At 40.9% G+C, this 24,900-nt stretch overlaps 1 protein-coding gene across 3 annotated transcripts in view; it reads right to left on the reverse strand.

The window, feature by feature from the left end:
• Nucleotides 1–24,900, reverse strand: part of ANKFN1 (ankyrin repeat and fibronectin type III domain containing 1) — a 527,248-nt gene that overhangs the window by 263,368 nt on the left and 238,980 nt on the right. Inside the window, exon 1 of one of the 3 annotated variants that reach the window (XM_036222288.1) lies at nt 14,432–14,542. The exons of the other annotated variants lie outside the window; for them this stretch is intronic. Coding sequence (XP_036078181.1) covers nt 14,432–14,455 — 24 coding nt within the window. The 5' untranslated portion in view covers nt 14,456–14,542. Of the gene's footprint in view, nt 1–14,431; nt 14,543–24,900 lie in introns of those variants that run through there. 3 annotated transcript variants of the gene reach the window in all.

Raw genomic sequence — 24,900 nt, forward strand, 5'->3', positions numbered from 1 at the left:
GTCTGGATCTTTTTTGGAAAGGAAGAAGAGAGAAATTGATGCTGGTATAAAACCAATATCATCATGCTGACAAGATGCCTCGTAATAGTAATAATGAAATATTAGCTTATTAATAAGTTTTATGAATTCTGAAAGTGTTTGTAAAGAAACAAACAAAAAACTCCAAACAAAAACGAAATAAGGAAAACAAAAGCAAGTGCTTTGATGCCTCTGTATGTTCTAAATATAACAATTATCCAAAAATGTTAAGTTGGTCTTGTTATCGATTATTACTCTATAATCACAAAAATACATTTCCTATGAAAAATAACTGCAAATTTTTTAGTAAAGTTATGTAGCAAATATTTCTTTAGCAGTATGTGCAAAGACTTGATTTTGATGTGGAAAAGGAATAACAGCACATATACAACTTGTCCCAGTTCATAAGGGAACAAAGGGGAAAGGCACTAACAATTGCTGAGGCTTGTCCTATATGCTTGCTGAGGCTGTTACATTTAATTCTCCCAAGAGTCCTACAAAATAGTCATTATTATCTTCATCAGACATTTCTAACGATCACCAATGTCTGGATCACCCTCTTTCTGAGTTCACAGAAGGCTACACTTCCCACTGAGGTTGGGTCTGTGGCTAGACATCACATAGGCCACTTCTGTGTTGGGTATTAATTGCTAGTGTAAGAACATCCAGTCTCTTCCCTTATCACACTGAGAATTCCATGTGTTTCAGGTGACATGGCTGCAAGATGGTATAGCCTCCATCCCCTTGGGTCCCTGAATGACTTTATGGAGCAAAGTTTCTTGTTTGTCTGCAATGGATATATAGCACAAGAGAGAAAGAAACTTAGAGACTTTGGAATTGTTACTGCACCATATTGTAGTTTATCCTAATATAGAAGATATGGAGGAGTTAGGTGACTCACCTGAACTCACCAAAAGTGGAAGAGTAAGTCTATGAACACAGCTTTAGTTGGGCTCCAAAGCTTACACTACTTTACCACACCATGCTGGCTTCCAAATTAGGTGAAATTCTTGTCATAGAACTGGCACTCAATAAATGTTTTATCTATTATTACTGATAATGATAACTTACATGTTTTTATTATGTTTTTAATATTTGAGTCAAAGTTTTCAAAATTTTTGTATGTAAAATATTTTGTGTGTATATGTGTGTATGTAGATATATGAGTTAAATGAGAATATATATGTATATTAGTTAAACTAGAATATACATGCTCTAATACATATTTATATATAATATGTATTATATAATATAATGTATTATATATTATATAATATGTATTATATATAATATAATGTATTATATATTATATAATATGTATTATATATAATATAATGTATTATATAAATAATATAATATATTATATATTATGTAATAGAATGTATTATATAAATTTATACATTTATAAATATATTTATATATAAATACTATATTTAACTCTAAGCTCATTCAATTCACTAAGCTCATCAGGTAGTAAATGTCTCTCTATATGTCTGCTCCTTCCTTTCTTCCTTCTGTTAAACAAATAATTATTGGTTTTCCAGGACGTGCCAAGCACTGTGTTAGCTGCTGGGTATGCAGTAGAGGCGGTCCAAGAATTAGGTTCAATGATTTACCTATGGACTCACAACACCTAACTAGTAGAACTAGAATTTGAACACAGATTGTCTGTTTTTAAATTACAGGAGTTTATAGCTTAGCAGAGGGCTAAAAGAGCTACACAAAATACAGAAGTCAAAAAGGTCAGACAGGTGGTATACCATTTGTCCTCAATATATTCTTATAATTGAGTGAAAAACTGGTTATGGGAATTCAAGAGTGGAGGGCATGATCACTACCAGCTAGAGTTACTGGCAAAGGTTTCGTGAAAGAGTGGAGCTCATTGAGGGTTGTAGGATGGGTAGGGTTTTGACTGAAGACTGTGACATGAAAGGGCTTTCCAGAAGCCTAGAATGTTCCAAATGCATTTGAAAAAAAGTGTTCAAAATATTTTTGGCCACAACATGGCCTTTGCGTTGTGAGCATGGAGTGAGTAAGATAAAAAGGAGACTGCAGAACTGTGAACTTTTAGAGCAGAAAGCAATCTCAGAGATCGTCCCATCCAGGGAAGCCAATGGACTTTGATCTCAAGGGTTAACTCTGATCTACTGCAAGTGACTGCATGGATGATTCTGAGGCTCATTAGTGCTCGGGGGGGGGGGGGGGGGGGGGGGAAGCCAAGGATTAGTAAAAGATGAATTCCAAGGGCACTATGGGAAAAAATGGCGCCCAAATGCCACTCATCCGGCAGCTCTGATCTTGTCCAATCACTGCATCTCACATTCAAGAGACGTATGACCCAGGGTCACAAAGCTCGATCCCAGCACAATCGGAACTAGAACAAAGACTGCCCGATTTTTTTTCCTGTGCTTTTTTTCTCCACACTAGGAATCAGATTCTGAAAGACTTGATGTATCTGATTTCTTACGTAGGTGAAAGGGAAGCTCTGCACGTTTTTCAGCATTGCACTGAAATAAATGTGAATGTGTGCTTGGCCAATTGACATGTGAAAGGCAGAGGTAAGGAAAGAGTTAGAATTCCGAAGAAGAATTAGCAATCGTGAAATAGAGCCCGAATTAGGGCAATGGAGGGAAAAAGGAGGGATGAGTATGATTACAACAGAGGATAAAGAATTCTTGTTGTTATTAACAATAGTGACGATACTGTTCATAAACAGGATCAGACCGCTGTTCTAGAAAGTGATGTTGAAAAGAACATTTCCCCAGAGAAAGCCAGACTAATCCCATGTTTAAACAATCCTTGGATACTGTATTCCAGGCTGAAGTTAGCTGTTTCTCTGAGTGCCAAATACCCATATGAAAATTAAAAAAATGAGTCCAAAACCTGAATGTTTGGGCTATATGACGCCAAGTGTCCCACACAGCTGATTCAGAGGCAACAAAAGGGCATGTGGAGCTGGCTGCTGGCACGGGCACTGTATAGATTCCAGTAGGACTCTGAAAAGTTTGGGTATGTAAAACACGTTACCAAGGCAACACTCATTTGTATCTTTTTGGCAAATCTACTTCACTCCACAAGGAGATGAGACAGGAAACACCCTATCTCATTGAAATAAAATCCTGCTTAGAATAGTGAGTGGTCTATATAATAGCAGTCTACATAATACAGAATAACAGTCTACATAATAACGACAATGTCACGAACGCTCACTTTCTGGGTAATTTTGGAATATTTTCTAAAAAAGTATTTGTTATTGTTAAGCCATAAACTTGATAATATGCAATGGAATAGAAAGAAACAAGCCATAAACTTGATAATACGCAATGGAATAGAAAGAAACAAATACCACGTGACTTTGGGGGAACTCTGCCTTTAGGTTTACTTATCTTTAAAATGTTTAAACAGAATAAAAAGTGCATAGTAGGTACTCGAGCAATATATATTTTCATTCCATCATGTGATACAGAACTTAAAGTTCATAAGGCAGTTTGAGTGAACCCCATTTCATTTGATGAAAATCAAGTCAGGTTGGCTCAGAAATATTAACTAACTGCCAAGTGCCACCCAACTAGCAAACGGTGAAGACCAAGTTTGAACCTCTGTCTTTTGGCTCTAAGTCCAGTGTACTTTTCACTACACCAAAATAATGAACATATTATGTATATTGCCATTTCTTCTTAGCAGGCTATAATTTTGGCAGTCCATACTGGATTTATTTTCCACTGTGGCTTGTGCAATAGCTACCACCATTGAGTATTTTTAACTGACAGAACAGATTTTTATTGAGAAGTAAATTGATGTATTATCCTGAGAAATGGGCTAACCTTTGCAATATGAGATCCCAAGTACAACTTGGGGATCACAGACTATTTTCAATTTGGAATCTGGGGGGCTGGGGCATTGGTACATATTAAAGGGACTTTGGTATTACTTTCAAATAAAGAAGCATTTAGAACTTTCAGATTGTTAATATTAAGAAAGCTATGTCTTCGATTGTTCTTTTTCATTTAATAATTCACTTGTTCATTCACTCATTTGTCTAACCATTAAACATTTATCATGTGTCAGGTACCATACTAGGGGCTGGAGAATAAGTGAACTGATGTACACAGTCCCCATCCATAAGGAGCTCACGGTTTGGGTAGAAACAGATAAGTCCACTATGAATTATGAATTATGATACAGCATAAGAACAGATTCAGTGCAGATGGACAGGGTACTATGGGATGTTGAGGAGAGGCATCTGAGTCCAAGAAGCAGGAAAGTGGGCAGAGAAGGATTCCCAGAGGATCTGCCATCTGAGCTGAGATTCAAAACATGATCAGAAGTTATCAGGGTTTCTAAGCGGGTGAGGCACATTGGCGGTCTTTCCAGGAGGAAGGAGCAGCAGATGCAAGGCACAGAGGGTGGGAAAGCAGAGTGAGCAGAGAGAGTAGTGGAGGGGAATAAAAAGATGTTGGTGGAGAAAACTTGGAATCCAATTTTTACTGTTTGATACATGTGGAGGAATACATTTACACCAAAGTCATGCCAGCTACTGATGATGGTTCCGTGATTATGTGTAGAAACACCAGCACACATATACCCCACAAAACATCACATTATGCTTATATATGCTGGGTAAAGAATAATCAACAAAAGCTGTTTTAAATTTCTAGATGGTTTTCTCTTTAGAGATAGAAGTTAGTGCCTTCGATCATGCAGCTTATTTGTTCGTTTGGCTTCCCTTCTAAGTCCAGTGGCTTCATGTTCACCAAAGGCACTGGAAGTGAAGAAGGCAGGCAGATGCTTAGGCAAAGCGGGCCAGACAAAGTCTCATCAACATCCAGGCCTCACGGCACTGCAATGCCATCTCACTCCTACAAAGATGTAAACAGTATGAACTACCTCTAAACTTTCAGGAACAAACTACCTCTTAGTTCCTTGGTCAGTGGAGTACATATTTCCAAGGAAACAGGTATGGAGGATGAGTCTAGCAAAAGTGGACATTGGTCATGGAAGATCACAACTATGTGTGTTAAGAAAATGTGAATCATGGGATCATAAACTCTGAGAGTTGACAGCTTTAGGGAGAAAGTTAAATAGGCTAGGATCCAGCCAGGGCTTTCTGCATCACTACCTGGATATTATTTACTTCATGTATTGCTCAAGGTTGGGCAGCATCAAGTCTAAACAGTGGCCAGAGTCAAAGAGAAAATCTGTATGTGTAGTGGAGGTAATATTGAGTCATTTCTGCTTGGCTCTGCTCTTAGAAAAATTTCAGAAATTTTTTATAGGGAAAATTGGCATCCCAGATACAAAATGGTTACCAGTTCTTGTTTGTCAATATCCCCCCGCCCCAAAAAGCCCTTAGTTTTTCAATATTAGAAAGCTAATTATAATTCAATATTATAATGCCACTTTAAACTTTTGTCCTAAAGATATGTTTATGGGATTACAGAGGTACCTAATAGCAGCTCTATAGTTAAGGATCAAAAATACTTTTAAAAGAAAATTAATGGAGGGCAGAAAACCTTTTTATCTCTCTTCTGATTAGTTGAACCAGCAAATTTGGAACATCAAAGATCTCTGTAGAGCCTGATGCATAATTACATCGTTTTCACTAAAACATGCTATAAACACAGTGGTATTTGTCCATTGATACATCCACTCATTTGATTAATTCAATAAATTAGCATGTGTATAGCATGCAGTTATGGGCTAAATTGTCAAATTCCTACATTGAAGTCCTAACTCCCTAACTCTCAGTACTTTAGAATGCACTTGTATTTGGAGATAAGGTGTTCAAAGAGGTAATCAAATTAAAATGAGGTCACAAGGTCATCAGAGATGACTGGTTTCCTTTTAAGAGGAGGAAATTTGGACGCAGACATGTGCAGTGGGAAGGCAGTGTGAAGACACAGGGAGAAGATGACCACCTGCAAACCAAGGAGAGAAAATTGGAACAGATACTTCCCTCACAGCCCTCAAAAGGAACGACCCTGCCAGCAGCCTGATCTTGGACCTCTAGCCTCCAGAACTGCGAGACAGTGAATTTCTGTTGTTGAAGCCATTTGGTCTACTCTGTTATGGCAAACCTAGGACACTGATAACAACACACATATTTATTGTATCTAGATAATAGTAAGTTTAGAACGCAAACATTTATTTTCTGCCATCTGTTCCTTTTTACTTTGGTCGCAGCATCCCGACTTCCTTTAGAAGGACTTCTCGTCATTTTATGTACTCTTGGTGGAACTGCAAATAAGACCCCCACCCTACAGCTGGGAGTGAGGTGGACCTGTGACTTAAGTTAGGCCAATAGGATTCTTTCCTGGGACTTTGACTCTTAAGTGAAGCAAAGATGAAAATAATGATAGAAGCTTATTCATGGTGCTGACCAGTGAGACTGCTAAATAGTGTCCACTGCACAGAACAGTGCTGCGGCCTGAATCCTGCAGTTTTGCATTTGGACTTAGCATTCTCATGGAATCTGAGAACGGCCTCACATCTTTTAATAAATTCCTTTATCTCAACTTAGGAACATTCATTTCTAAGGTTTGCAAGCAATTATTCTTCTAATTCAGTTCATGCAATTTTTTTCTATTAAAATAGAAAAGAAAGGTTAATAAACTTTTTATTTAAAACCCTTTCCTTGCTTAGTTCTCTTTTATTCTCCTGTGCTGGTTTTATTCGTTCATTCATTGTTCAGTAAATGTTTCCTAAGAACACACTATGTGTCAGATATTGTGTTAGGTGATTGCATTAAGTTAGAAGCCTGAAGATGTTCTGTGTAATGCAGGGAATTATTGAAGTTAGATATTACACATATTATCAAATTGCATCTATATAGAGTGTACATACATTCACATCAGCTGCTCAAATTAAGTGGAAAATCCCATCTAAACATAAGGAATTTTAAATTAGAAAGTATTTATTTAGTACCTACTGTCTACAAAGGTTCACATCAAATATAATTAGTGGTTAACAAAGCTCTATATTGATTACTGAATTTTAAGAAAATGAGAAAAGTCATTCTGAATCCTCTTAATCCTGACAATTTGCCAGCTAAGGAGTATTTGTTGGGTTCACACCATACGATATACTTTAATGCCCGATCGCGTTTAATTCTCCCAGCAAACTTCTGAGGCAGTTACTGTTATAATCCTCATTTTACAGAGGTGGAAACTGAGGCTGAGAAACTTCCCTTCATTGTCCTTCAAGTGGCTCACGAATGCCTCTAACGCCATTTGCCTTTTGCCACCATTCAACCATTAGAGGTCAAAAGAACCCCCTTAGCCCCTCAAAACAGTTAATGAAACAGGACAGTATCACCCCGAGATGCCAGGGGCTGCAGTTGGAATGTGTGCGCCATGTGCCGCCGTCTGATGTCCTCCGGGGCTTTAGCACTTCGTTTAATCTGATAATTCCTTCCTCGTATCCAAGACATCATAACTGTCTCATATCTAAGCCTGGGGTGTGAGCATTGACAGCACACTACCAAGACTAGAGTTTCAGAATAAATCCGTGTGCATCTTCCATGGAATTCATTGCAGTGGGATGTTGTACTTACTTTTTGGCTCCTCGACTCATTTAATGGAGGCCAATCGGCAGCTCCCATCTCTTATAAAAGTTTCCAGTAGACAAAACATGAGAGCTATGTTTCACTTTTTATTCCCTGGGATTCTTTATCTCATATGAGTATCAGTAATCAAAGTGGCATTTACTAGCTTGGCAAATGAATAAACCTTTACTTTCCCACAAGTTCAAGTTGTAGGCATCAAACTTTCCTAAAGTTTCCATAGCAAACAGGCAGCTGCTTGTGAGAGAGAGAAAGAGTGAGAGAGAGAGAGGGAGGGAGGGAGAGAGGAGAGAAGAAAATGGGAGAGAAAGAAAGAGAAAGACAGAGGAAAGACATCTTCAAGGAAAAATAGTGTAACAAGGACCACACTGATCCTACAATAGTTTCGTAGTGACTTGGAGTTTGTAATTTTTATCATTTACCTTTCTCTCCACTACACCAATTCCTCAGGGAGGGTTCATTTTTTATTCATTCTGAAAGTTTACCATCAATCATCGTCTTAAAGAGCTTGCCAGAAACTTGGACAGAGCCTCATAATAAAATTGCAGAGACAGAGGACTAATTGATTTCTATAAATAATGTTTAGCTGTAAAGATATGAAAGGTGGTTAGAACCACATGTATTAATCTCCCTTTTGCTCCATCTGTGTCTGCAAAAGCAGACTGTACCTTGACAAAGTACCCTGACTATTTTGCTCAGCAAACACACAGCAGGAGATTAACACCAGATGGCCCACCCCTCCCTACTCTTTGCCCTTCCCTCCCACCCTGCCCCCCCCTCCTCTGGCCAAATCTTCTAATTATTCCTCTCCCCCTGGTCCTCAGTTTATATCTCATAATTTAACATTTTTATTCCGTCACCATTCTTGCTCGGACAACACGCCGAGAGGCCAAGAACCCCCCCCCCCACCCCCGCATTTCTTTCTGTGCTTCCACATTTTTGTACAACAAACAAAAATACAACCCAGACCCCAAATGCAAAAGCTTTTCATCAGACTACAAGATTGACAATGTTCAAGAAAAACACTAAGAAAACCAGTAGGTGCTAAAGTATTATTAATGTGTGTGTCTTGGAAAGAGGGAGGTTCGGGAGAACTCACGTCAAGGGACGCTCTCACGCACTAATAGCTTTAATCACATTGTGCAGAAACACCCAGCGGTGTCAACATTATATAAAATGGAACAAAATTATATCTGGGGGTATAAATGCTTGCTAGACAAAGATAATGCTATAAATCTCATATTTATTTAAGAGTGGTTGAAGAAATGTTGAGAACTCGCAGAAGCACCATCTGCTCAGGTCAACTGTGATATGCTGAAATAAAACTAGAGACAGGGCAGGGCTGTGTGACAGATGCCCAATTCTAAATTATGAACATTAGATCGCTGTATCTCAAAAGCTGATTCATAAGGGCATCATCTTAGCTGGTTCAGTCAATCAGCTGGTTCTAATCCCAACTAAACACAACACAAAATGTCATACTTAGCACTGAATGCCATTTTTCTGGCTATAGATTGAAAACAAAATAAATTATTACGTTCACTTGGGAGACAGAAAAATTGTCACGCTAGACAGAAACCAACAAAATTAGCATATTTTTCTCCTCTCTTTTTCTTTTTCATTTTTTTTTTGGGGGGGGAGAATGGGGGGACTAGATTACTCCTAGATGATAGTAGTTTCCATAGAGAAGAGTGCTAGGGAATCTTTTTGATGCGGCAATACAAATGACGAAATCGTTTTAAATAAAGTCATTCCATATCAGTTTACTTCTGATCGCATTCAATATTCCTGATGATTATCATACTTGAAATATGGTCATAATTTTAAAAGCTTTCACAGATACTTTTCTGTAGCTTTTTTATGAGATCAAACTTTCTCAAAGCTTTTATTTCAGGGGTGGGGGGAATGTATGCTGTATTTTATAATTTTAAGTCTCGGTAAGTAAAGTTAACCACACTTGTAAAAAATCATTTATTTTTAGCATGGGCTCCTTCGGTGACATTCCTGTCCTCTCCATGTGCTATTTAGTTGTCTGTCTTTACCTCTGTAAGTCAGTTTCCTCAATTCACGTCAGTAGTTTCTTATTTCAATGGTAAGCACCAAGAAGGTAGGAGCCGTTCTGGTTTTATTTTGCCTGGAACCCCCAGTGCTTAATGAAGACTACTAGCCCTGCTACCAGCCAGCACTGTTTTGGATTTGCAGGGTTTCGTTATAGTTTCATTAATCATTTCTGCAAAGGCCCTAACATCATCTAAGCACCAGTATGGAAGAAGACAAAGAGAAAGAATAGTTGACCGAGCCTAAGAAAGTTTCCCTTTTTCCCTTAAAATGTCATGGGTGGGCAGGGCATGCCCATGTTGAAATTGAGCTATCATGCTACTTGATATCACAGTTATTAAAATGCTTCTAGGAATTAGGCAAGATAACTCCTGAGGTGCTTGTGTGGGGGAGTTGCCTGATCTCTGAATTAGTAAGGGTGTCAAGATACTGCATGGCTGATTCAACCCCTGAGTCTCTGGTGTTTGAATGGCTGAAGCATTTTGAGCAAGTGAAAAGTTAGCACATCTGTTCATTGGATCAGTGGAAGGAGCCTACTGAGCTTTGAAACAGCATGGCCGATGGGTCTGGTGAATTATTCAGCATTCCAAAAAGCTGGGGTGTTCTCTGTGTAGGCTGGTTGGAAAGTTAAGAGTGCCAAGAAATACATGGTACTGTATTTATATTACCTGGAGTTGAAGAACTGTGTAACCCAGTTTCCACTGCTGACGGCAACAGACTGAAGTCTGAAACCCAGAGTCCGGAGGATAAAGCTCAAGCTCGAATTCCATACGTCCAATCAAGTGAAGCTGACATTGCTTTCTGACCTATAGGGTTACACTTACAAATGTGCACTCAGACACAAGATTAAAATCTTGAAATAGGTCAATGATCACGTGTTGGGACTGAATACACAGTAGGTTTATAGCAGTGGAGCCTTAGAAGAAGGACCTACTTAAATGCATTAGTGGGAACACTGAGATCACAAAGAATGAAGCCAATCTATGGCCTTCCTGAGTACCAGGCAAAGAAATAGTCCCTAGCAAGACATCATAGTCCCTACCCACTTCTCTGTAGTCTTGAGAGAGAAAAAGGAGCCTCCAGATAGGCCCAAGAGAATTTGAGCTTGATGTTTAAGAATAAGGAAGCATTGTATCTCAGTGATGGTCACCCAGGGGCATAAGGTGATGGAGTCTGGCAGATATCTCCCAAACAGAACCAATCATCAGTGCACATCAAACTGAGATGGTCAGATAAAGCTGCTACATCTGCCTGTATCTTGAGCCCTTAAGTTTCCTTTTTTACCTTAGTTTTAGAAATAGCTGAAGGCAAGGATTTAGTATTCCTTTTCTCCCCATCCGAGGCTCTTTGGCCAGAGTCCTCATCCTCTCCCTTTCCTGTCCTCCTTTTGTGACCAGTGCACCTCTGCTGGCTCCCAGGAGGCTGAGGTCACTTGCTGCATTATTCCAACAGGACTGTGCATCCCAAGAAAATCTCTCAGTCCTGTTGTTTTGGAGACCTGGAGAAGGGATCCCCATCCTAGTTGGGGACTATAGTAAACCAACTACAGCAAGCCATTCCAGTTACGGGAGCTGAATGGTGTGGAACCAGAACCAGCAAACTTCATAAAGAGCCAGTGAGTAAATATTTTAGCATTTGTAGGCCACACGAGCTTTGCTGCAACTACTCAACTCTGCCATCCTGGCACTAAAGCAGCCATAGTTAGTATGTAAATGAACAAGCACAGCTGTGTTCCAATGAAATGTTATTTAGAAAAACGGAGCAAGCTGGATCTGGCCTATGGAGCCACAGTTTACTGACCCTGGTATAGAAGGAAGAATAGTGGGCAGGAATAAAGAACCTGGTCTCCCACTCACAGCCCTGATCTTAATGAGCTGTATCACTTGGGGCAAGTCACCTCGCTTCTTCCTTTGCCACCTCTACTCCTTCCAAAAGAAGTATGCCCTAGAGAGAGAAATGCGTGAGACTGGCCACATGCCTGACATCTTCGGTTGTCTTGCTCATTGGTGGGGAGCAGTGCAAAGGCCAGGGAATTTTTTTTTTTTTTTTTTTTTTTTTTTTTAGCAATAATGACCATCATTTTGAACATCTGCTGTGAGATAACATGCGTACTCTCCTTTCATCATCACCACTCATCAAGGCAAGTAATATGATCCCTCTTTAATAGGTGAGGAAATAGAGATCAAGGATGTTAAATAGCTTGCCCAAGTTACAAAAGGGATAAAGTCACCGGTCAGAATTCAAATCCAGGTCCATCCAACCGCACCCAATTTTCCCACACATCATATGGCTTCCCATGTAGGCCGCTTTGTTTTCCATCTCTCTCCGTAACCATTCTGCAGGTATTATCTCTGGTGTTATTCTCTACATAGTTGCTAGAGTGATCAGATATTATCACTTTCATGTAAAAATCTGTCCAATGGTTTCTCGTAACATTTTGGGGCAGAGTAAAGCCATTCTAATTAAGCGAGCAGAATTATGTAGACCCAAAGTCCTTAGCATGGCTTATGAGGCCCCGATGATCTGAGCTATCTCACTCCAACCCTTCTGACGTCTCTCTGCTTCACTTACTCTGTTCTAGCCCCAGGCCCCTTGCTTTGTCTTAAACATGTCAAGCAGACTCCCACATCAAGATCTTTGAACTTGTGGTTCTCCAACCTGGAATGCTGTTCTCTCAGTATCAGAATGGCTCATTCCCTTGCTTGACGCCTCAACTTAAATGTTACCTCTTCAAAGAGGACTTTCCTGAGCGCTTCAGTTTCTTTGCAGCACTTATCATACTAGGCAATAATCATGTTTCTCTGTCTTTTTGTCTTATTATTCTTTCTTGGATTGTGAGGACAAAGAATTTGTCTTGCTCACTGATAAAGGATGCCTGACTTGGTAGGCTTTCAATAACTATCTGTTGATTATTGAATAAATGAAAGAATATAGTAGAATAAAGCAACACTGTGTGACTGGCTTAGGATCAGTCGCTCACCACTCTGAGGGTTGTGATTCAAATCATTCAGCAGTGAGAAGGCTTGTCTCCCAGATCCCCTGCTGGAAGGATAGTTTGCTTGCTTCTATCAGGAGAGATCAGGGTATTACTTTCTCTCAACCTTAGAAAGTGCACTGTATAGGAGAAGTGGTGCCACACTAGGAATGATGAGTCTCACAACTCCGAAAGTCAGAGGGTCCAGAGTTTCCCAGCTTCTGATATGAGCAAGTTCCTGCTCTACCTCTTCTACCATCTACACCATCCTTCTCTGCAGGGGCTGTTCCTGACCAGACTGCACCCCTCCCCAAAGCCTCTTCTTTCCAGGCTTGAGGGAAGCATGAACAAAATTTCATATAAGTACTTTCAGTGAAGAAACCGCATTCTCATCCAAACCCTGTCATTGATGGATGTAGAAACGGAGGGTCATAGAACTGAAATATGTTGGCCAATGTCCCACTGCTGATTAATGTCATACCCAGTCTAAAGCCTGTCTCCTGATGACAAGACTGGTCTTAGTTCCACCCTCCATGCTACAAAGGGTAAAAGCCAATAACAGTCTAGGCTGCTCATCAAAGAATCAATTCAATTCTACAAACATTGATGGAGTGTCCCGAATGTGCCTAGCCCTGTGATTGGTTAGAATCTGGGGTGCAACAATGAAAATAGTAGTGTCCCTATCCCCAAAGAGTTTACTGAAAGTTTGAACACAGAATGAAAAAATAAGACTTTTTTTTGGTATTGAAATACTGAATAATAGGTGAATGTATTAATCAGCTTAACCACAAAGAGAGTCTTAAAGCATCTTCTCAGAGAGAGAGAAAGGAGGAGGAGGAGGAGGAAGGGAGAAAGACAGGTAGAGAAAAGAAAAGCAAAGGAAAAATAAATGGTACTCTGGTTTCTTCCTTTAATCCCTTACTTGCCTATATCTGTGCTTCTCTCAAAGACCCCGAGCTGGAGGGTCCCTCTCCAGAAGACTTTCAGCACAGCTCTCATTTACTCTGAAGTCCTGGGGTGAAAAGAAAGAGTTGAATTGTTTCTCTCACTCAGTATTCCCTACCTTTCCATCTGTCCAGACTTCAATAAACCTCTGCATTATGTTAGAAAGTTTTGATTACTATTAATCCAATCAATAATAAACATTCCCTCCATCAACCTAAGGCACATTTGAGGTCTTCTGGACCAATCCGGGTTAGTGACAGGGATTTGAATACCCACACAACCCACAGGATCAGTAGGAGGACGTGTCAATCAGTTCCAACTGTGACTAACCTTGGCTCAGACATTCGGAGATGACCTCCTACAAGAAAAGTTCACTCTGGACATTATGAATGTTTACAAATTTTTCTTCTCTATGATCACAACGATAAAGCCCCCAAAAAATGAAAGGGAAGGGGGGGTGGGGAAGAGAGAGAGAGCAAGCACTGGGCGCCCACACTGGCAGAAATCGGGTTGACATTAACACGGAAACAAGCAATTCCTGATTTCCTTGTGTTTATATAAGTAAAAAGCCAAGGATAATAAAGAAACCAGAAAACGAGGTAAAAACTTGCCTGCAGAAGCCTCTTTCCTTCCATCTTGCCCTATTCTCCCACCTCCCAAAAGATAAATATATACTTTTCAGTCTCAAACTACTGACACCAGGACTTGCCTGTGTACAGAAATGAAACCAGCTTTCCCTCCGCCTGAGCCCGGACGCTCACCAGCTCGAGCCCGGGTTCACTCACCCACTCTCCCCACATTTTCCTGCCTGTTGCATGCAAGACAATTGTCTTCAAACACCAATTACCAGATATTCAGAACTGTTGTTTTCCTACCCTGGTTAGAGGAGACGCCTCCATGAGAGACACGGGGGTGAGCTCTTGAGTTGAAAGAGAACCTGGGGGGTGGAGGGAAACCCCTTCTCTGAACCTCCACACAGTTCCCGTTGCCAAGGGAACCCTTGCTTTGTCCAGGGAGGCTAAGAATGGCCGCCTCTCCCACGGCCTGGCTCCAGGAGTGGCCAAATTGCAGTGCAGGGTCCAGAGCTAGAGGGAGGGGAAATGCCGCACACGCTTCGTACACCAAGAAATCACTTTGAAAGAATGAAAGAAATGATGAAAAATAAGACCTTAGGGAATGTCTGGTGGGATGGGAGTTAGTTCATTGATAAGGCTGTGATCAGATTCAAGTTGGCTTTTGTCCCTAGGAATTGGATTCCAATTTATATCTCGGAATAGTGAACAGGGCAGAGAGAGGGAGACTGAGAGATGGTAAGGTTGAGAGGGCGTGTGTCTTGGCTCCCTTCAGTGGATGATGAACACTAATTAGATAAACAATGATTTAGTTAATATGCCTGGTTGACGCTGTGGTTGACGCTGGGTTATTCTGGCGACTGGATTGGTTGAGGAGCTGTTTCCTAGAAGTCTGGTGGGGCCTGGCAGGGAGAAGATGCTATCATTTTGATCGTCAAGAATGCTTTCATTTACCCTGCATTTTAGGGGCTGGGGCTAACTTTTCTTTTCAGAATAAATTCTCTTAGGGAACATGCCAAAGCAGACACGTTGTGTGCATGCTTATTTTTAAACCCATTTGTCAAAGGTAGAACAGGTCTCAACTCCTAGCTTAGTGCCTGGCACAGTGTAGATGCTCGATGAAACACTTGCTGTCTAAATGGTTGTTGAAGGACAACTTGTTTCCAGTACTTTGTCTTTGCAGCACAGTGGGAGGATGGAAGGTAGGATTCTTGACAGACAGAGCAGCTGAGGCTCAGAGGACGTGGCTTACCTGTGGACCCATGGCTGAATGGCAGCAGAGGAGAGACTGTAGCCCAGAGCCCACTACCTTTGATCATGATATCTAATTGCCTCATTAAAATAGAAAATTCAAAGGAATTCTTTATCCAAATGCAGCTGTACAGTAGGAGAAAATGGCAAAAAAAGAGAAACTGTGACTGGTTACCTCTGTACCTGGTCTGGATGACACAAGAGGTGAGATTGTTCACACTGAGTTACATTAAAGTACCAAGAAAAATTTACACACACACACACACACACACACACACACACATTTTCCTGCAAAAGGGTGAGATTTTTGCATTACTCATCTTCTAAGGCTCACTTCTGACATCAGTTGCTCCAGGAACTTCCCATCACTATCCCCCCAAATAAATGGTGCTCTGGCTTCTTCCTTTTATCTTTTACCCTTTTATCCCTTACTCTTATGTCCCGCTTCCATAGCACTTTTTAAGGATCCTCCTCATAATACTTATCTACTGACTTATTTGGTCATTAGTGTCTGTGTGATCATAGGGATGGCCCTCTCCCTGCAAGGAAAGGCGCCATGCTTCATTCCTTTTTTGTCTCTTAACAATCTAATAAGATGACTATTACGTAGTAGATGCATGATATATATACTCAAGAATTGAAGATCAATGAGTTCATTTGCAAGTGTTTTATTGAGTGTCAACTCTATTAGGCCCCAGGGAAGATTCATGAGATGTTGAAGATGTATCTGTTTACTCTGATAAGTTTAAGATCTATGTAAGATAAAGGACTTGGTCCTTAAATATTACTTAAGCTTATTTTAGTAAATGTAGCTGAGAGTAACAGAGTAATGCATTTATTTAATGGACAAAATCCAGCTAGCTCTCTCAGTGGTTTTGTCTGTCAGATTGTGGCTATAAAATTCCAGGAGCCCTAAGCTGCAAAAGGGCCTAATTAGACTTGCAGGGTCCATGCTTATTTCTTCTTGTCAATACCCTGGGCTTTTTTTAGCCTGTCTCCTTTAAAGAAACCCTAGGTTAGTGCACATTACCTAGTGTTTCCCATCATGACACTTTCCACACTCTATAATGCTACTTCTCTTTTACAAAAACACTAATCTAAATCCATCAAAATTCATTATCAAAACGCACAAGTTAGAACTGGTGCATAACCACAAAAACTGCGTTTTGGACATTCTTATCAGTTTGGGATATGTGGGTCCAGGTTTCCCCCTCACTCTCTCTACGGAATGTTGACACTGTACATATTTTGCCTGTCTGACAGCACTAACTTGTCAACCTGGGGAAGGTTCCAACCAAAGGAGCAGGGTCCTGCCCTCACTTCACCTTCATGATGGAAACAGGTAAGAAGTGCTAGATGTCAAAGAGAGTGATAATAGAGGACTAATGCCTTCAGGTCACCTGAAGGTCACAGATGAAGACTGAGGCCCAGAGTTGCATACCGAGTGAGCTGAGATGGGACTAGACAACAGGCCTAGAAACACCCAACGATGCCTTCCTGAGCTGTCTCCCAACCTCAGGTCCTTCTCTCCTCCAGCATATCTCCCTCGTGCTCCAGAGTGATCTCTCCAGGCTGATCATTCCATCTGGACATGCCACATCTATCCATTGCTGTAAACTCTCAAGTCCACTCTCAAGTCCAGGCTTCCTACGACCTGCCCTTCCCAACTTTGCCTTAGAAACTCCATTTGCTTTCCCAGTGTCTCGCCTCCTTTCTAAAATGCTCTGGGAAGTTATTTCATTTTGCCTCATACTTTCTCTTGCATTTTCCTCTGCTAAAATGTGACTCAAGTGATGGCAATGTCACTGGTGATGCCCCCAAATCACTTGTGAGACCGCTTTGCTTGTGCCAGGGAGCTATGAGTAAGGCATTGTGGAATGAGGGTTTTGGTAGAAGGAGGCTAACTTGGGATTATATTATGCTTTACTGGAAGGAAAGGGTGATATCTTGATGTTCAGCATTCATCATGAGGGGCTGTGCATTTTGGGGAGAGAGTATAGTGAGAAAACATAAAGGAAAGGGGAAGGAATTAGAATTTAGCTGTACCTACCACTTAAGTATATTCATACTTTCTGAGCATGAGCTAACTTCTATTTCAGCCGATACCATTACTATACATTGGATCTCAAAGTTGAAAGCCAATAGGGGCCAGATAAGTGAGGTAAATGAGGGTGGTAGGCTTGTATCAGGCAACAGGGAGTGGTGGAGACTGTGCTAAAATAGAGACAAAATGCTATGTGTAAAGGGAACAGTAGTAGCTTAGCTCTAGATGCTTACATGTGGAAGAGCTTTTTAATTTTTAAAGAGAATCTGGAAATGTGGAAATCTTTCCAATTTAAGATGTACGAAAGTCCCCAATTTAAGAATGTTGATTTAAAATGTTAACGAACATTGTGTAGGGGAAGCAAAATATATTGGTGAGTCATAATTAGGTCATGAGCTGCCGCTCTATGACTCTGCCCTATATGGAACTTTCCAGAGTGTGTGCATAGGCATCTGCAGGCATGGGTATACAGTTGTCATCAATAACCCAGACCACAAAACTCATGCAAAACTATCACAGGGTAGAGGGTAGAATTATAAATGGTCTGAACGTGCTACTCAGTGAAACAGAAGGTGCTACAGTGATTGGATATAAATGAATGGAAAACAAAATAATGGGAGACATAACTCCTCAGGAGGTGTGGCTTTGTTTGAACTGGCAATGGGATTCAACAGTGTTCCCACCCAACTCTGGGAGCTGGACACCTCCAGTGGTGGACTTCCCTAAGCCTCCTATAGCACTGGGAAGTTGGACTCGCGTAGGTGTGAAACGAGGGAGTGTCACCATGGCGAGTAGGATGCCGTGCCAGGTGTAGACACACGCATGACTCAGCACAGGTTCTTTTTCTCAGTGGTCTCAAACCTGCTTTTCCCCAGCTCTTAGCCAGCATAAATTCAAAGCTTTGTATCTGGGAGGGGGCTGGCAATGGTGAAGTCCCCTTCTCTGAGGAAGACCTTTCTTCACCCATGAACACCTGTAGAGACATCGGTGTTACCATATGTGGCCCAACTACTTACAATGGCTGCCCTGCCTCTAGCTTTCCTTGCTTACCCTTGAGAAGAAGACCACCCCTGCCTTTTGAATCCTTTTTTGTCAAAAATCTCCTTCTTTCTCATGGTTATGATACTGTGACCATATCTCCCCAATATGTGTCTTCATTGTCCCTTTCAATTCTTTCTTTCCCTTTGGTTGTTACTCAAAGCTCACCAATTATTTTTCTACAAAGTTGACTGGTCCTGAGACACCATTTCGTATTTCCACAAACACCATCCTTATCTAGGTGCTCACATTCCAAATCCCTATTGCTACTCAATGGCCTCCAAAGAAGGTTTTTCTTGCTTTCAGTCTCTCCCCACCTGCCCACAGCATAATTTCCATCCTGTATCCCCATCCCCATTATTTATTATCTTAAATTAAAATACCCAAACATGACCTTAAAAGACTGTTTTTTCATCACTGCCTCCACGTAGAACCTATCCAGTTACTTTCAGGCAATGGAAAGAGAATGAATTTTGGAATCACACAGACCCAAGTTTACATCTTGACTTTGCCATTTGTTCCCTGTATGATCTGAACAAATTACATAACTTCACTTGACTTCAGTTACCTCATCTTAAAATTGGGATAAATAATACCTACCTTGTACAGTCAAGAGAATCATATAAGCTAAAGTAAGGTATATCATTGTAAGTACATGGGAGCGGTCATTAAGATTACTCTCCATAAATACAGCATTAGAAGGAGGAAGTAAGAAGGTGTTTGCATCTGTCAGTAACATGACAGATATGTCAAAATAATCTGAAGCAAGCTAAATAAATTATAAAAATTTGTACAGTTCTATGTGTTCTACCGTAGTTCAATTTTTTAAAGTTTATCAAGAGAGAAAATAAAAACATTTCTATTAAGTTCCAGAAATTTTGTCCCTTGAACATTTGAGCTTATGTTACCTATGTTCTCCAACACAGACATGTAGCTTCCATCTAAGAAAGTCCTTGCAAGTCTCCTGTAAACAAATGGATCGTGCCCAACCTTATGGATTTCACATAAAGCATGAACTGTCGTCACCCTCCACTGTCATAGTGCCATCAGGCATAGCAGAGTGGAGGCGTGTGAATAGTCTGAGGTCAAACAGACCTGAATGTGAACCTTAACTCCCTCAGGGTCCTCCCTGTGGGACTGGGAGCAGGATACCCAATTTCTCTCAAAATTAGGAGAACAATGCTATTCGTGTAGGGAGCATCACGTTAGTGGCTCATCCAAAGAGCCTCGCCTATTGTAACTGTGTGACGTGTTGCCTCTCATTCTCTTCCCATTTCTTAAGTGAACTCAAAGTTTATATCCTCTAGGAGAGTTCTTTGATCAAGCTTTTCTGATGCTAACTACTGTTTTACTTTATCCTCTCAGGAAAAGGGATCTTAAAATTTTTAATTTAAGAGTTACAAAGAAGAGTTTCTGAGTTAGACAGACTTGGTTTAGGAATCTGGTTTCAATACTAACTAGCTGTGTCACCTGGCCAAGTCTCAGTTTCTTGATCTCTAAGCTAGGAGTAATAAGCCTCCCTCCTTTAGAGGGCCCTTGTGAGGATTCAATGAGATAATACAGGCAAAGTGTTTAGAACAGGACCTGGCAAAGAGAAAGGACCAAATGAAGTTAGCTGCTCTTTGTAAGGTAAAAAGTACCAGAAGTGGAAAGAGGGATGGGATTTTGGTCTCACCTTGACAAAAATAAGTTGTATGATCTTGGTCCATTCATATAACCTCTCTATTTCCATATACAGAAAATGAAAGCCATACCACCTGCCTTATATTCGAAGAATTTCATGAATATAAAATAATGTCATGGATGTGAAGATTCTCTGAAAAATGAGAAGTGCAAGTTTTGTACATCTGCTAGCAAAAAGTTATTTGCTTTCAACTCCTTTTGTACGTGTGTTTGCATGTGTGTGTAGAATCTTCTGGAAGGCAGGGAGGGATCCTTCATTCTCTTGGACCCATTCCATGGTTTCTAATTTAATTCTGTTGCCTGCTCAGTAGACATTCTGTGCTAGTTCTGCACCCATGTCTGCCTTGTAGAACAGGCCGGAATAAAAGCACCAACCCTTTACGTGTGGGCAGTGTTTCTGCCAAGGCAAAGATTCAGCTCCTAGGTCCGAGGGCCTGAGCTGCCCCAAGGAGAGGGGAAAGATTAAGCATCTGTAATAAATGTTCTCCAGGCAGTGAGGGAAAAATCGCCTAACACTCTTGCGGCTTTTAGAAAAAAAAAGAGTAAGAGAGAAGAAGGAGGAAAAAGAAAACCCTGAGCTTTAAACAAGTGGCCGGGCTGTTTGTCATCTGTAAAATGAGGCGATGGAAAAGCACGAAAGGGCAGTGGTCACTGGGTCTGCTTCAGGGATTCGTGCCTCAGACGTCTGCTTCAATGCTCCTGAGCTGTCCATCTGCAATTTCTTTTTCTTTAACAAAAACAGAGAACTCTCACTGGGCTGAAGTTTCCCACCTGGCTCAGGAGTTTTCAGACCTGGCCTAGGTGGTCTCTAAGTAAATATTTTCATCCTCGCTCACTCACCTCCTCCTGAGGAAAAAAAAATCATCTCTTTGCTCAACTGGAGAAGAAAGTACCCAAACCAAACAACAGATTATTTGCACCATTGGAACCCTCATTCCAGGGACTCCCCGGAGGGCATATGGTTTAAATCAGAGTGTCTAGGCTACTTGTCCATCTTCTAGATTAACATGGACCCGCCGAGAAAGTTTGGATGCGTGCCAAGGCACTTTGGTGCCTGTGCCGATTGGCACAGGGACTCTTGCTACTGTCCAATAGTTCTAGAAATCCACCTGCAGGCAAAAAAATTTAAAAACAGCCTAAACTAAAGTGCAAATGATGTTGCATCCTTGACTCCTTACGTGGAGACCAAGCCCTTTGTGATCTTTCCATAGCTAGCAGATTCAGTGGAAATCCTCCTGCTGCAAAGCTAATTCTAGGGGCTCTTTCTTTCTGCATTCAGTTGATTTGGGCTCAGTAGTTTTTTTCAGAAAACATTGCAGTGTTCCTCCATTTGTGCCAGGCACTGTGCCAGCATGTAAGGAACTAAAGATGACCACTAACTCTGTCTCCCAGGAGCTCACAGCTCTTATAATGATAAAAATCCAGATATGCAATTATAAAAATATTACTTTCCTAGGGTTGCTGTAGCAAATTATCACAAACTAGGTGACTTAAAACAACAGAAATTTGTTCTCACAGTTCTGGAGGCCAGAAGTCTGAAATTCAGGCATCAGTAAATTTGTTTCCTTCTGGAGACTCTGAAAGAGAATCCATTCCTCTCTCTCTCCTATCTTCTGGTGGCTACGGGAAATGCGTGGTGTTCTTGGCTGTAGTTGTATCACCTTGTTCACTGCCTCTGTCTTCACATGACCTTCCTGCTGTGTCTCTATTTCAAATCCCCTCTTCTTTCCAAATCCACTGGATTTGGGCCCATGCTAAATCCAGGATGACCTCATCCCTGGATCCTCAACTACATCTGCAAAGACCCTATTTCCACGTAAGGTCATGTTCATCAGTATGTGAGTTGACACGGACATATCTTTTTGGGGATGCAATTCAATTTGCTACAAAGACCAAATGTGCTAAGTGCTATAAAAATAGAGGTAAGCACAGAACATTAATGAAACAGAGAGAAGAATCATCTAATGCACCTGGGGTGAGTCAGGGACTGTTTTTAGAACAGGTGATTCTCTAGGGGAGTTTCAGAGGAGGTTGGAATGGGCCTACAGGAAGAGCTGCTTGTGTGAAGGTTTAGAGGTTTCAAAGTATCCTATGGGAATGACGCCTTTTTTGGCACTTGAATGTTGATGGGCTCCCTAGGTCCTCTCATCACTTATCCCTCCTCATCATTACTACATGTGTGCCATGACAAGAAAAACCAGTGTGCATAAGCACTCTGGCTGGAATTAGAAATAGCACATCCCTAGCCCACTGTGCAAGGAGACTCTCATCTTGGTCCTACATCCTAACCTCCCTTGCTTTCCTTCTCATTATAGGACTTCTGTATTTCCCCCTTTCTTCCTGCAAATCCTAGCTTGTTATACCAACTACATGTTCGTTCATATTCTTAGTGAGTGTCATCTGTCTCAACATCCAAATGCATTCCAGGACTGGTGATCAGACCCTGTCTCTGGGCTGACCAATCACAAAACAAAACAAAACAAAACAAAACAAAACAAAAAAAACGTGTTGAATTGGGAAATCTCAAGGAGTTTGTGTGAATGGGGTGAATGGGGTGGAGGGGGTGCAACTTCATGATGGAGAGGTAAACAGGAGACAGATTATGCAGAATCTGAAAAAGCAGATATACTACAGTGAAAAACAAACTGGATAAGGCATGTTAAAGCCAAATAGCCCTCATCCATATGTAAAAATCTGGAAGAACATGCCATTTGGGACCATCTTGATTCTTAAGGAGTTAAGCCTTCAGCACTGGGAAATAAAGGCAAAGATGGACAAGTGGAAAACCTGAAAGATGGAGACCCTTCCTGAGGTGTGACTATCTGTTGTTAGGGCTAGAATTTTCTAGGGTCTTAATTTCATTCTGTCTACAGGCGGGCTAACTCTTTAGGTATAAGGGACAGATGAGTAAAGTTTTTATGCAGTGTCCTTTGAGCCTATTACTGGTTTATAAAGGTTATGTGCTTCCAAAAGTATCTCCTATTGGGCCAGAGGAATGATCTACATCTCATAGAGTGAAGTTGGTCAATTGCTAACCTTGACATAAACTTTGGGAGACAATCCAGTAAGGATGTGTTCAACTTGTCATTTCCATCTACTTGATAGAGTTATCATATCAGCATCTATGTAGCTTCTTCTGTGACTTTCGTGAAACCGTCTGAGATCATAAAATAGGACCCAGCAACACCTGGTCATAAAGAATGGGGGAGTGTGCCGTGGGATTGGTAATGCTTTTCTGGTAAAAATATCAGAGCTTTTTTGGTGTGAAACAGTTCATGGATTTGTGGACATTAAATACTTCCACACCTAAGCAGATATCACAGCACAGGGATGGAGATTTGTATGGAATACAAACTGCACTGGAACCATTCATTTACTCAAAGAAAGCTTTTCCCCCACCACACCCTGATAAATGTTTTTTCAAATAGTCCTTTATCCAAAATAGCCCACCACTCCAAGAACACTATATGGCTGATTCAGAAGGCCACATCCCATGCATTCTTGTTGCCATTCCAAATTCATTATTTATGTGTGGCTTTGGATGGTCTTCAGAAGATTTGTTGAAGCATTCACACCAGTTCAATCCAAAACTTCACTCTTTGGCTAGACCATTCTTTATGTGACAGCTCTGGCATCCTGAATCATTTTAGAGTCAAATGTCAGGCACATGACCTCCCAGAGAAAAAAAATGGAGGGAAAACAGCCAGAGGCCCCCAATCCTCAACTACTCCTTCTGAAAGGCTCTATGGTATTCCATATTAGAGGCTTGGAAAACAACCATATGACTGTCAGCAAACTGCAGGAATTGTACTGGCAAGATTGGCTTGCGGTGGCTCTGTCTACAGATTGTGTTTCTTGTCTGCCTGCCAAGACCCACTGTCCCTGATAAATGTAGCACTCAAAGATGGCCAGTAAGAGAGGTGGATTGAACCATACAAATAAACCCTCTGGAGAAGATCAGTGAGGCCAGACCTAGAAATAAAGCAAAGATGGTGGATTGAGAATTAGAGAATCTAGGGGTTCACTTTTGGAAAATCAGGACCATATCAGTGCATAATCATTACTTGCATATTTCCAATAGGTAAGGCCACTAGTAGGGATTATAGGGATACAAAGACATACAAAGCTTTGCCCTCCATGAGCTTTCAGTCTATGTGAGTAGCTAAGAGACATCCTTTGTGGGAACGTAAAGTGACAACATAATTTAATAAATGGAGTAGATGTGGGGTCATTTCTACAATATGTTAATGTTGAGCATAGGGGAAGGACTAACTTTCAATTTGGAATAGCTAGAGAATATACAAATACTTATTTATTTAATGTTTTATAGCACTTACTAGTTCTGTGTGCCTTAACTAACACTAACTCATTAAATCCTCCTCACAGTCCAATGATGTAGGGACTGTTAGCATTCTCATTTTTTTTTAGATGAGAAACAGAAAGATTAAGAAGCCTGCCCAAATTCACGCAGCTAGTAAACAGGAGAGCTGAGATTCAAAACCTCATGGGGGAAAAAAAACTTAGGTTGAACTTTGAAGCTAGGTTAGAATTTTATAGGCAAGAAGATAAGAAGGCCTTTTAGCTGTTGGGATGGCAGGCCATTGGTGAGGAAGGGAATGGCATGATGAAAGATGCACACTTCTCACTTTTGGATGGTTGATCTTATGGTAAAACTCAGGGGACATTGGAAACAAAGGCGGAGAAACAAGTTAGAAGACCATGCAATGAATTAGCCAATGCCTCCTTTAGGTCTTGG

The sequence above is a fragment of the Rousettus aegyptiacus genome, unplaced genomic scaffold, assembly GCF_014176215.1.
Source record: "Rousettus aegyptiacus isolate mRouAeg1 unplaced genomic scaffold, mRouAeg1.p scaffold_m13_p_6, whole genome shotgun sequence".
Taxonomy (NCBI): Eukaryota; Metazoa; Chordata; class Mammalia; order Chiroptera; family Pteropodidae; genus Rousettus; species Rousettus aegyptiacus.